General features: G+C 59.8%; 1 protein-coding gene across 1 annotated transcript in view; it reads right to left on the minus strand.

Annotated features, from left to right (window-relative positions):
• FAM20C (family with sequence similarity 20, member C) overlaps positions 1-11,575 on the minus strand; it is a 46,726-nt gene extending 35,151 nt beyond the window's left edge. Inside the window, exons 1-2 of the mRNA XM_012639138.1 lie at positions 9,973-11,575; positions 8,072-8,250 (exon numbers count right to left, since the gene is read on the minus strand). Of these exons, the coding sequence (XP_012494592.1) occupies positions 8,072-8,250; positions 9,973-10,577 (784 nt within the window). The 5' untranslated portion in view covers positions 10,578-11,575. The remainder of the gene's footprint in view (positions 1-8,071; positions 8,251-9,972) is intronic.
• Between the last annotated feature and the right edge of the window lie 209 nt (positions 11,576-11,784).

Raw genomic sequence — 11,784 nt, forward strand, 5'->3', positions numbered from 1 at the left:
GTGGTGGGACTAACATCAAAGTGGCGCACGCATCACAAGGCCCGTCAGCACCTCCGGTGGCTGGCCTACAGGGTGGGATGGCGACTGCGCTCCATCCCAGGACTTCCGCGAAGGCTAAGTGAGCACCTGGACCAGCTGCCACTCGGTGGGAAGTCCCTCAACATTCCCAGCGGCTCCCGCTGCCCCTGAGTGTACAGCCCAGACACCAGTCTGGCCACTGCCCTGTTCCCTTTGAGCTGGCGTCTGCTCTGGCAGCTGGCCCGAGCTCGCTGTGCTGTGCTTGACAGTGCTGTGCCCAGTGCCCAGGAGACTGGGGCTGGACACAGTGCTCCCAGAGCACTGCACGGCCAGATCTGTTGGCGACACTTTCTAAGGCTGTGCCCTCCTCAGGAAAAGGAGGCCGGCACACAAATCTCACCCCACCGCATGCTAGAAATATCCTGAGTGCCCAGCCCTGGGGGCAGGCAAGTGACGCATGTGACTCCTCGCAGAGGAAGGCTGTCCCCCTTCCCAACCAGCACTGGGCATTCTGAATGACTCGGCAAACTGCTTACGATTTTATTATTAAGCAAGCCAGCCCATGGATCATTTACACTCTATGAACCGTTCCCTTCTGGAAAACACGGATACAAGCGCACGGGTTTCCAAACTTGGGATGCGTGAACAGGTCCCTGAGGCCCAGTGGCTACCTCTTGAGAGCAGAGCTTCAGAATTTTTTAATTTTCTACTTTTTCCTTATCTATGCTTTCTAAATTTCCACAATGAATATTGACTACATTTTTAGTAAGATTTTAAAAAGTGATGATTAAAAAATCTGTGGCCCGATTAAGCTCCATTTGATGTCCCCCATTCCCATTTAATAAGTGTGGTCACTGGAGTCAACTGTTCCTTCCTGGGACAGCTGGGGATGGTGCAGCAGCTCCTTCCTGGCTCGTAATCCCAGTTTGCTCAATAACAAAGTATTGTGCAAATGTGGTCGGTGTGGTCATTCTTGCTCTGGAAGCAAGTCCCGTCTGCACTGCCCGCCCCCGACACTGGTGCTGTGGCACTGCCAGCCTCTCCCCACGGGGCAAACACACACCTAGAAATTAGCGGGCATCAAAATCTCACCGTGACTAGGGACTCACCACACTTCCTGTCTGGGCCCACCACTCAGTCTTCTGAGTTGGTCTGCAGCCGAAAGACATTCAGAATTCTCTAAAATCAGTCCTGGTCTCCCTGCAAAAGCCAACACCCGAGCTGCCTCGAGGCGTGGCACAGGCCCACGGTGTTCCTCAGGGTGGGCGGAAGACACAGCTGCCCCCAGCCTGTGCGCCAAGCAGATAGTCCCAGCTCTGCCACTGCAGAAAGGGGCCCGGGCAGGTGGCAGAGCCAGGACACAGACCAGGCCTCGAGGACGAGGGCACAATTTTGGGTTTTCTTCTTAAAGATAGACCAAAGGTCATGAGTGGAGGGAATCTTGCCTGTCACGTGGGAGAAGCCCAGGCGTGGCGGCAATGGCCCGAGTTGGCGGAGACACCTCCCCTGTGGGCCTCTGCGCTTCCCAGCAGACAGGGGTCAGTCAAAGCCTGGAGGCCTCAGCCTGGGAGGGACCCAACTCAGGGGCAATCCCACCAAGGCCTGGGAGCCAGGCTGGGGCAGGGGCTGTCCTGATGCCCCCAAAGTCACGAGGCTCTGTGAACAAGCCCCTCAGGGAAGCACCTGCTGTATCTCCCCCTGCCCGCTCCCCACGTCCCCAGCTGCCTCTGCAGCCACCACCAAGTCTCGGTCACCATCAGACCTCCAGGCCTGGCTCCCCAGTGCAACCCCACCCCACGGCCACACCTCTGCTCCATGCACATGGGGAGGGGCCCACAGCCTTTCCTACGCTCTTCCCGCTCCCTGGCCACCTGCCATCTGTAGGCCAAACATGGCAGCTCTGCGTCTTCCCTGGCACCCTGTCCCCAGACAGACGTGAGCAGACACGACTAAGGAACACTAATCATTAGCAACATGCAGCCCTCAACGCACATGTGGACGCACGGCAACAGAGCACCCCATGCTTTTACTTCAACCTGGACGCCAGCGGGCTCTGCTCTCTCCCTGGAACACAGCACAGCACGGAGGACATTCTAACATGCAGTCATCTCCCCAGAACATGTTGACATTTCTCATGAATATAAACTTCGTGCATAAAAGAATAAGATTGTTATTATAGAAATATTGATGGGCTTCAGTGCCTGGCCCAATCTGTGTGACCCTGGCCAGTCACCAGACCCGCAGCCAGCTCTGCAACCCACCAGGAATTCCCCAAAGGAAGGACCGAGAGCAGCCCTGGGAGGAGAGAGACGGCCATGAAGGAAAAGATGTGTGGCCCAGAGCTGGGGGATGGGGGGTGACCGGGTCCTGGGACATTGGGCGCAGCCACCACTCAGCCTTGGTTCCAGTGGGAACTTGAGCCAGCATCAACTGTCTCCCGATTTCTAACAAGAACCCACCTGTATTTGGATGGGCCGTCCCATGACTTTTAAATTAACGAATCCCATTTTTAAAGGCCTGTGGACCACACAAACATGTCCCAGGTGAGACACTGCCCAGCGGTCAGTGGGGGCCTCCAACATTGCCACCATTGGCCTTGGTCATCTCATCCGTGAAGCCAACCAATGACTGTCTTGGGGGTCATGGTCAGGTGGTCCAACTTTTCCACAGCCACTGTCTTAGGGTCACGGTGAAGCATCATTATTCCAGGAGATTAACTGGGACCCCTGTCTCTGCTGGAAGCAAGGGCCTTGCCCAAGGATGGTTCTAATTTAGAGAATGTGACTCCAGGAGGAGACTGAGGTCATGCTATCCTGTCCTGCACTGCCCCACACACCCGGGCCGGAGAGGAGGTCCGCCTACTGCCCCAGGCTCCAGTGCCACACAGAGCCCTCTGTGCCACTGTCCTTGGGCGCTGAGGGACCTGGTCCCGTAGAAAAGGGTGAGTCTGCCCACCAGTCAGGGTGGGCACCCAGGGCTGGCATCGAGAAGGCTAGAGCTGTGGGCACCTGCTCCAGCATAAGGGGCCAGGAGAGGTTGACCAGGAGCCGACGCCTGCCCTGGGCTCCCTGTGAGGCCGGGTCAGGCCGCCCCAACTCCCGTCCACCATGCACCACCCTCGGGTGCTTTCACCGCAGCTGCCTCCAGCCTGGACTGGTATTTACTGCACATTTTTCTTTAAGCGGCTCCCTTTTATTTTAGAATTATATTTACTTAAAAGGGAAACTGCAGCATCACCACAGTGGGGACCACATCCCTCCCTGCGTGATCGGAAGGACTGTCGGCAGCACCTCGGAGAGACCTCCTGTGGTTTCCCGGGCGCTCACGGCCACAGCTGCTGTCTCTGCCAACCCAGAGGCGGCAGGTGCCGGGGGGACCCCAGTCCTCACCAGCACGGGCTTTTATTCCTGATCCTCCATCAGCAGCTGGAAAGGCGGTTGAACAGGGGCTGAGCTGTCTGCTGCCTTCTCTGCACAACATCTGAAATCGCCCTTTCCGGGGGGTTGCTCTCCTCTGGGCACAACCTAAGCCCCTCTGGCACCGGGGCCTCAGGCACCCAGCTAATAGGGCATCTTCAGTTTTCGCTCTCCAGGTCGACTGTGGCCTGCGGTGGCAGCGGGGGGGGACTGTGGCCTCTCCACGCTGGAACTGCCTTCCAAGAAGTCCCACCTCTGACTAATTAGATGGGGAGCTCCCCCCAGGTACCCACAGGCAGCTGCCCCCACTGAAGGCCTGTGTTCCTTGAAGCCCGGCTGGCCAATTAGTCCCGGATTCTAGCTGGATTCATTCTTCTCCGTTTGGCAGATCAATTAGTGTCAGGGACTTCTGTCCCGTGGAGTCGCTTCCCTTTGTTCAGGCACGTTCTCCCAACCTCGGCTTTGTCTGCTCTGGGTGGAGCAATTGTGAAGTCTGCATTTCAGGCCAGAGGCTGCCCAAATCCTCACATGCCTGTGTGACTTTTTTTTCTTAAGTAATTCCAAGTAGAGAGTCGTTAATTGTGTCATTTATTCTTTGCATCCATAATCGTGCATGATAGCGATTTAATTATCACCGGCCCCAGCCGAAGGCACTACACGCCTGATTCCAAGCTGAACAGAGGTAGATACCGTCAGGAGCCTCTTCAAAGGCGGCAACGCCAGTTACCAGGCAGCCAGGAGCCCAGCTATAAATAAATCTCTGCTGGCCGTACCGCCGCGCTGCGGACCACACCGAGCTCCGTGAATTGGATCAAGTGGTTCTGAACAGGGGAGATTTAATGGAACCATTCTGAGAAGGCTTTGGAAACGCACAGGCATCACTTTCCAACACAACAATATTTCCGAGCGCACATTTAATAGTGAGATGAATAACTGAAGATTAAAGTGACCACCCAGGGGCTGGATGGCCGAAAGGACGGATCCCTGAGCCAAGAGCAGGAGGTGCTAACCTTGGGCGAGTCTCTCTTGGAGGCTGGGGTTGCCCCAATTGTGGAACAGTGGCTGGAAGGCAGGGCTGGCCTTCGAGGGCTCCACCTGTTCTGGGTCACAGCAGTGCTGGGGTTTCCAGGCAGCAGGCAGCTCCTGCCCAGGGGAACCAGTTCCACACCTGCCTGGTGGCTCTGCCAAGCCCAGGGCCCAGCCAGGGGCTGCTGTCTCAAGCAGCGGGGTTTTCACCAACACCTACAGCTGGACGTCCACACCCAGAAGGACCCTCAGAGGTCGGCTGGGCAGCAGCCAATGGGGGCAGCTCCTCCTGGAGAGCCTGCACCCGCAGGGACACCACAGCTGCAGACCGGGAGACCTGGGCCTTGACGTGGCAGCATCTCCTGTCCCACTCTGCTCACAGGTGAAGGTTTCCTGCTTCCTCAGGCGACAGGCCTCTGCATAAGCACAAACTCAGCTGTGAGTGTCCCCAGGGCCAAGGCAGCAGGGAAAGGAGGGCCCGGCATCCAGGCTGAGACCCTGACAAGGAAACAGGCGTCCACCCAGCCCTGGTTTCCCTGGGAGAGGAGCCTCGGCTGCCCAGGAACACTGCTCCCGCTGGACCCGCCCAGCAGGTGGCTGCCAGGCTCTGCCGTCCCTGCCTTACTCATTTGCTAGTTTCAGCCTCTCAACGACCCAAGAAGCAGTTATCACAGGTCCATGTTCTTTTTCAAAATCTTTGGGGGCAGAAGGATTTGGGGATTACAAATGTTCCAGATGACTCAAAGCACCTGTGGTGTGTGCCTGCTGCAGACCACGCAGTGCCCCAAGGAGTCTGGGGCGGAACCCCATAATCAAACACACGCCTGTTCCTCAGAGGAACATGGGAGATTCACTCTAGGAGAGAAAAGTACGGATTTATAACAAGCCTCGACAATTGAGGTTTTGCCTCCAAATAAGTTCAGGTTGAGTCAGGTTTTGCTGTCAAATGGGTTTCGTTGGGATTTCAGATTTGCAAGTCAGAGGTTACGGGGTCTAGATGACAACCACCCCCATGTTCCAGGTGAGAAGCCAGAGGCACTAGAGGGTTAATCTATTTTCCCAAAGTTGCTCTGGCCAGTGACTGGTGCAACCAGACCACACACCAGACCCTCTGGTGCAGACCCTGCCTTCCCACACTGCCGGGGACCTGCAGAATGACAGAACAACCAGCCAGTCCCCAGACGGGCCCCACCCCAGGGAGACTGGATGAGAACCAACTTGGCCAGCATGGTCTAGGAGATCAAAGAGGAGCAGCTTGGGCGGCCCCTCTGCAAGCAGACAGGCATAGGATGTAACCAGGGCACACTGCCAGGCCTAGGCCACGCCAGCGCCCTAGGGCTGGGATTCCCTGGCAATGGGCTCTGTCCACTGCGCTGCAAAGTCAGGCAGCCTGGGCACCATTGCCCTGGATAGTCAGATCAAAGAGGGTAGGGGTGCCCCAAGGCCAGCACATGGGGACAGACAGAGGACCCCCAAGGTGGGCAAAGCTGCCCGGAGGCCCAGGAGGCTCTGCCCTCTCCCTGCAGCTGCTCTCTAGCTCCTGGGCACAGAATTCCCACACCTCTGCACAGAGCAGTTGCCCAGTTTGTGCTGGGAGGCTGACGAGTCCCTGAGGGATACAGGACACTGCAGTGCCCCCCAAGGGCCTGGAGTCCACAAAGTCCCCTCTATGCAGACCCTGTCCTTACGCACGAGGGTGGTGGTGGAAGCCCAGGGCACAGGCGCTGGTTAATGTTTTACAAGCTTGCTCACGTGCGCCATCTCACCCCATCCTTTCCATGCCCCTGCGCAACAGGACCCCATCTGACAGACAGGGAAGCTGAGCTGGGGATAGGCACTGTAGCGTGAGCATGGCGCTCCCCCGAAGTCCTTTCCACCTGTGCAGTGCTGCTCTCATCCCCTCCCTCCTATGACAGACGCCTTTCCTTTCGCTGGGGAGGCTTCCTCACCCGCACCCTGTGGAGCCCTCGCCTCTCCAAAGCACCTGGCATCTCAGTGTCTTCCTACGGCTGTCAGGTCCACGGAGGCAGCAGACTGTGTTGAGGCTGGATCCACTCTCAACTCCCCACTACCCAGAAGGGGCCAGAAATGCAGGCGGTGCCCAGTAAAATATGCTGGAGGGACAGGCAAGCCAGTCAACGTAGCAGATATTCCCTTAGTGTCCACACCGACTCTCAGAGCAGAAGGGGCGCTCCAGCTGTGGCTGTGTGAGACTGCCCCCAGCATAGCCCCCGGCATGCCCCCCAGCACAGCCCCCAACACACAATCCCAGCACAGCCCCCAACACAGCCCCCAACACAGCCCCCAGCACAGCCCGAAGCCCTCTGGAGCACTGCAAGGGATAGCAGGGAAGCAGAGTCTCTCATGGGGAGGCCTGGGGTGGGGGAGGTGTTCAGATTCCTCCTGGGCAGCAAGGAAGGAGGGAGGAAGACCACAGCCTTGTCCCAGCCAGCCCTCTTCTGCTAGGGCACACTGATCATGAGATGGCCAAGGAGCTGCAGGTTCCTCCCGTCTCCCCACAGCAAGGTGAGCGCCCAGCAAGCAGCTCAGCACCGGGCAGGGAGAGCCAAAAATAGCCTCTGGATAAGAACTTGGGAAAACCCACTTGCCATCCAGATAGGTAACAGCTAACTCTCCTGTGTCAGCAACTGCACAGAACCCCAGGTTACAGGACCCTTTCAGCGCCAGAATCGCTTTCGAGACACACACGAAGACAGTGCCTGCCCTCCGGTTCCTACTGTCCCCCTCCACTCCCCATGACCCTGTGCACCCAGGGAAGCTCCCTGCAAAGCCTGGGGGAGCAGTTCTTCCCACCAAAGGGCCTCAGCCCATCCCCCATTGCCTCTCCAAGCCACTGGTGACTAATGGGGACCTTCACAATCGCCTACAAGCTCGAGAACAATGGCACCAAACTCCATGCTCAGAAACTGCTGCTGATACATTTTCCTGAAATCAGCAATTGGATGCCCTTTTTCGTCCGAGTCAGCATATCACAAAGTACTTGGAGATGTTGCCTTCAAACTACTCCATCCTGGACAGCCAGGACTCCGTCCTGCAGAGTGGACCCTGCTGCGTCCCATCCACAGGAAGCTGCACAGCACCTGGCTGAGCTCTGATGGGAAACTGGTTCAAAGCCATGAGAAGCAGCCTCCCTGGCTCTCAGCCATGTCTCCCCACCAAACCAGGGCGTGTGCCGAAAAGCAGAACGAGAGCCCTGTGCACAGGCTCTTGAGGGAGGGGAGCCACCAGGCATACCCCTCCATTCCTTCACCCATGGAGGGGAGACCTTGGGGTCTAGTTGGTACCCCCAGGACCACTGCAGGTGAGGGAGCAGAGCTCAACGCAAGGGCAGCTGTGGCATCTCTTGCTTGCTCATCTTGCAACGGAACAGCAGCACACTCACTGCTGAGAGCTCATGAGTGAGGCACCCGTCCCTCCTTCAGAGGCCACGCGGGCTCCTCAGCCCCCACTGCCTGTGCAAATCACCCCCAATACTCCGGTAACGAGCGATGGCTTCCCAGCTCTCTGCAAAGAAAAGCCAGCCCGAGGGGCCCTTGCACCATCTCCAGCACTCACACCCCCCCCATCAAACACACCCCAAGGTCACCTACCCACACTGGTGATCTTCTGCGAGCTGAGATCGTGCAGCAGAGCTTCGATCGCTGGGTTACGTCTGGAGTACAGTTCGTATCGGTTAATGCCGATGTGGAATTTGAGCCAGTTGGGATAGGAGTCCGCAGCCGCCTCCCCAGTGCTCAAGAGCCCTTCACCTTCGGCACCTTCGTGTGGCCTGTTGACAATAAGACCATCCAAAGTCAACAAAAAGGACAGAGCAGCAAGAATTCAATGAATGAGGAGGCTGATCACTGACACCAACGTCTTGAATAAGTGCAGATTTATGGAAGGTGCCTCTGCTCAAGGCAGGCCCTGCGATGTCTGCACTTTCTCCTGTGACTATTGTTCTACCAACTAATAACACATCTACAGGTCTGTAATTCTTACTTACCCGTGGGAGACGCCACGGACAGCTATAACTACAGCAAGACTCATCCCAGAACGTCAGCACCATCCCGCTACCCCGCCACGTCTGTCCTGGGGTCGCCCAAACTGCCCAACAAGTATGATGTCACCTGGGGGTGTGAGGGGCTGCCAACACTCCCCAGAAGTGGAGGAGAGAACCTGTCTTTGACCACAGACACGCCCCGTCTGTCAGAAACCTTGCCTGAGCTCTCTGCTTTTGTTCCGACAGCCAGGGATGGGAGTGATGCAAGAAGCTAAATTTGATTTTAATGAGGGCAGTCTGGGTGGGGAGCGAGCGAAGAGGCAGCCATTCTCTCCAGGCCAGCCTCCAACTGAGGGCCTGCTGCCCACGGGGCCTGCCCTCACATCTCTGGGGGCAAGGGACTGCTCTGGAGGAAAAACAGACCCTCCTCTGGCCTGCTGGCCCGGAAGGAAAATGGATCTTGTCCTGGCTTTAATTCACCTGCAGCTCAGACCCTTTTGGCCCAAGTCTTGTCCTGCAGTGGACACGAGGGTGGGCTAGAAGCCTCCACACTCCACTTCTCTGACCACGCTGGGCAGCCTGTCTCCCGCTGTGAGAGCCACAGGCCTGGGGGCCACTGCTCCGATTCTGAAGTTTCTGAGCATTTCCTTGAACCTGGCCAGCAGACACAGCTCAGAGGCTACCAAACAGCCCAGCAGGCTCAGACAGAAAACACCAGGCCTGGCCAAATTTCGGGGGAGGAAGGATTTCCAATGAGATGTTTTGGAAGCCTGGCCTTCCCTTCTGTTGCTTGGGTAACCTCTTGCAGGTAGTTATTTATTCTGACCTTGCTGGTGGTTAATATTTCACTATTCTGGGTTGCAGCATCTGCCCGTTTTGATCTGTGCAGCTGTGGGAAGGGCCTTGAGGGGAAGAGTTTAACCAGGACAGTTTAAAAAGATGCTCCTGGGGTGGCTTCTCACCATTTATTGAAGCCATGGCCCCTCTGCAGCGGGCACCCCCGCCTGCACCCGTGCTGGAGGGCCTCTCTGTTGTACTTACTGCTGCCGGCACACTCCCCTGCTAATGCTGTTCTCAGTGAGGCTTGAAAAGACTCATTAGGCACATCAGATCTTCTCTAAGGTGTCCACCAAGACCAATGTCGCCAAGTACCTGAAAGCCCAGCAGCCAGCACCTTCCCAGGGAAAGACAACTCATTCACTCACTCCCCAAGTCCCCAATTCATTCATTCATTGCCTGATTCCACTTCCCAAGCAGGGCTGGCCAGCACTCTTTCTTCTAAGTGGGGCCCGGGTACTGCCCTGGCTCCCAGGGTCCTGTCTGCCTTCCACAGCAGAAGCCACAGGGAACAGCAGCCCTTCCCAGGAGGTCAGACTGGAGACAAAGCGCCCTGAGCAAGAGGCATGCTCCCAACCGCACAACACTCCCCTGCCCCGGCCTCTCGCCTGGGGGCTCCCGCCCTGGGGGGGTCTCTGAACCAGTGTACACAAACCTTGGACTCTCACTCACCAGTCCGGGTTCTCTGCCACCTTAGGGCTAAACCTGGCGTCGCTGTTCACATTAAACAAGACGTCGTCCTCCGTTAGCGGCGGAACAGCCACCTGGTAAAGCGGGTGTTCAAACAGCCTGACCAAGAGGGAACCGTCCCCGCCCGGGCCGGGGGGCGGTACCGCCCGCCTGGGGCCCGGGTCTCGAAGCAGCGGCCGGTGCGCAGGGTCTCGGGGTCGCGGGGCGCCGGGATCCTGGCCCCGCAGGGCGCGTTCGGCCGGCTCGGCTGCGGGCGGCAGTTTCTCCAGCGAGTGGGACGTGAGGTTGGAAGAGGGGTCGGAGCTGAAGTCCTGCAGGATGCGCAGCGTGTGCTTGTTGGGCCAGCCCGCGTCACCAGGGGCTGAAGCGGCGGCTGGGGGCTCCCCGGGGCGGCCCCGCGCCTTGGCCCAGCCGGGAGCTGCCACCTCGGCAGCGGGCTGCGCGCAGGAGCAGCCGGGCTCCCCAGAGGGCCGCGCAGCGCGCCGCTCCAGTTTGGGCAGCAGGTCCAGCACGATGTGCAGCGCACAGGCCACCAGGAACACCATCAGGATGAGCACGCGGAACCTGCGCACCAGGATCATCTTCATGGCCGCGCGGGCGAGCGGGCCTGGGACCCCAGCAGCCTCCTGGAGCGCTCTCCGCCCGCGCCCCTCTAGCTTCGTCTCGTCACGAACGCGGCGCTGCCTCGCGGGTCAAGGTCCATCCGGCGCCCAGGCAGCTACCAGCTCCAAGGCTGTTCCCGGGCCCGGACAACGTGCAGGGCGCCTGCCGCCGAAGCGCCGGCTCTCCGGGCCATATCGGGACCGTTCCCTCTTAGTCTCTCCCGGGCGGCCGCGCCCTCAGCGGCCGGGTCCACTGGCCCGCGTCCTCCTCGGAGCTGGGAGCGCGGGGAGCAGCTGCCAGGAGGCAGGGGGAGCAGCCGGGTGAGGCCCCGCGCACCCAAAGGCCAGCGCGGGTCTCTGGGGCTGCGGCAGCGCTCATCAGGCAAGCAGGGGCCCCACGCGGCAGCCCATCCCGGCCGGGGTCGGTGGCGGCGGCTGGGCGAAGCGACCCAATCCACAGTGCGGTCCTCTCCGCGAGCTTCGTGGCCCGCGCCAGGCGCTGGCGGGCGGAGAAGGGGCGGCTCCTTCGGGCAGGGCTCTGCTCCTTCGCGCTGCGGCCCGGAGATGGAGACAGGGAAGGCTCAGGGCCGCGCGGACAGAGGAAGGGGAGGGGGCGGGGAGCGGGAGGGGGCGCACGGAGCGGCCGGCGAGGTCCCCGGCAGGTGCAGCGGCGGTCTCGGAGCGCAGCTCCCGCACGGACGAGCCTCGGCGCCCCGCGCCCCGGGCGGGCAGATATCCGAGCACCGTGGAGCCGCCCCTCGCGTCAGCGCCCGCAGATTGGCGGAGCCGCAGCCCCGCGAGTCACGGCTGGGCCCGGGCCGGCTCCGCTCCCTCTCTCCTTTCTCCTCCCATCGGCCGCGCCCCACGATGCCTCTGCAGCTCCCCGCCCGCTAAGGAGAGGGCGCCTTCCTCCGCGGTTTGCAGAGCGCGGAGACCCGCGCGCGGCGGGCGGGCCCTGTCGGGCGGCTCTTGGCCTGGCTGCTGCGCTAGGACCTCCGCGCGCCCGGCGCCGCCAGCTGCAGCCTCTCGGCTCCTCCCCAGATGAGCCGAGGCCCAGAGCCCGGGCCAAGTCCCTCCCCGGAGCCGCTGGGCGTCTGCGCCGCCGGATGAGCCCCCGCCGGGAGGCGACCTTGTGCCCCACGGCCGGTCTCAAGGCCCCACAGCGGGCGAGGAAGAGGAGGAGGAGGCAAAG

The sequence above is a fragment of the Propithecus coquereli genome, unplaced genomic scaffold (genome assembly GCF_000956105.1).
Source record: "Propithecus coquereli isolate 6110/MARCELLA unplaced genomic scaffold, Pcoq_1.0 Scaffold137, whole genome shotgun sequence".
In the NCBI taxonomy this organism is placed as follows: domain Eukaryota; kingdom Metazoa; phylum Chordata; class Mammalia; order Primates; family Indriidae; genus Propithecus; species Propithecus coquereli.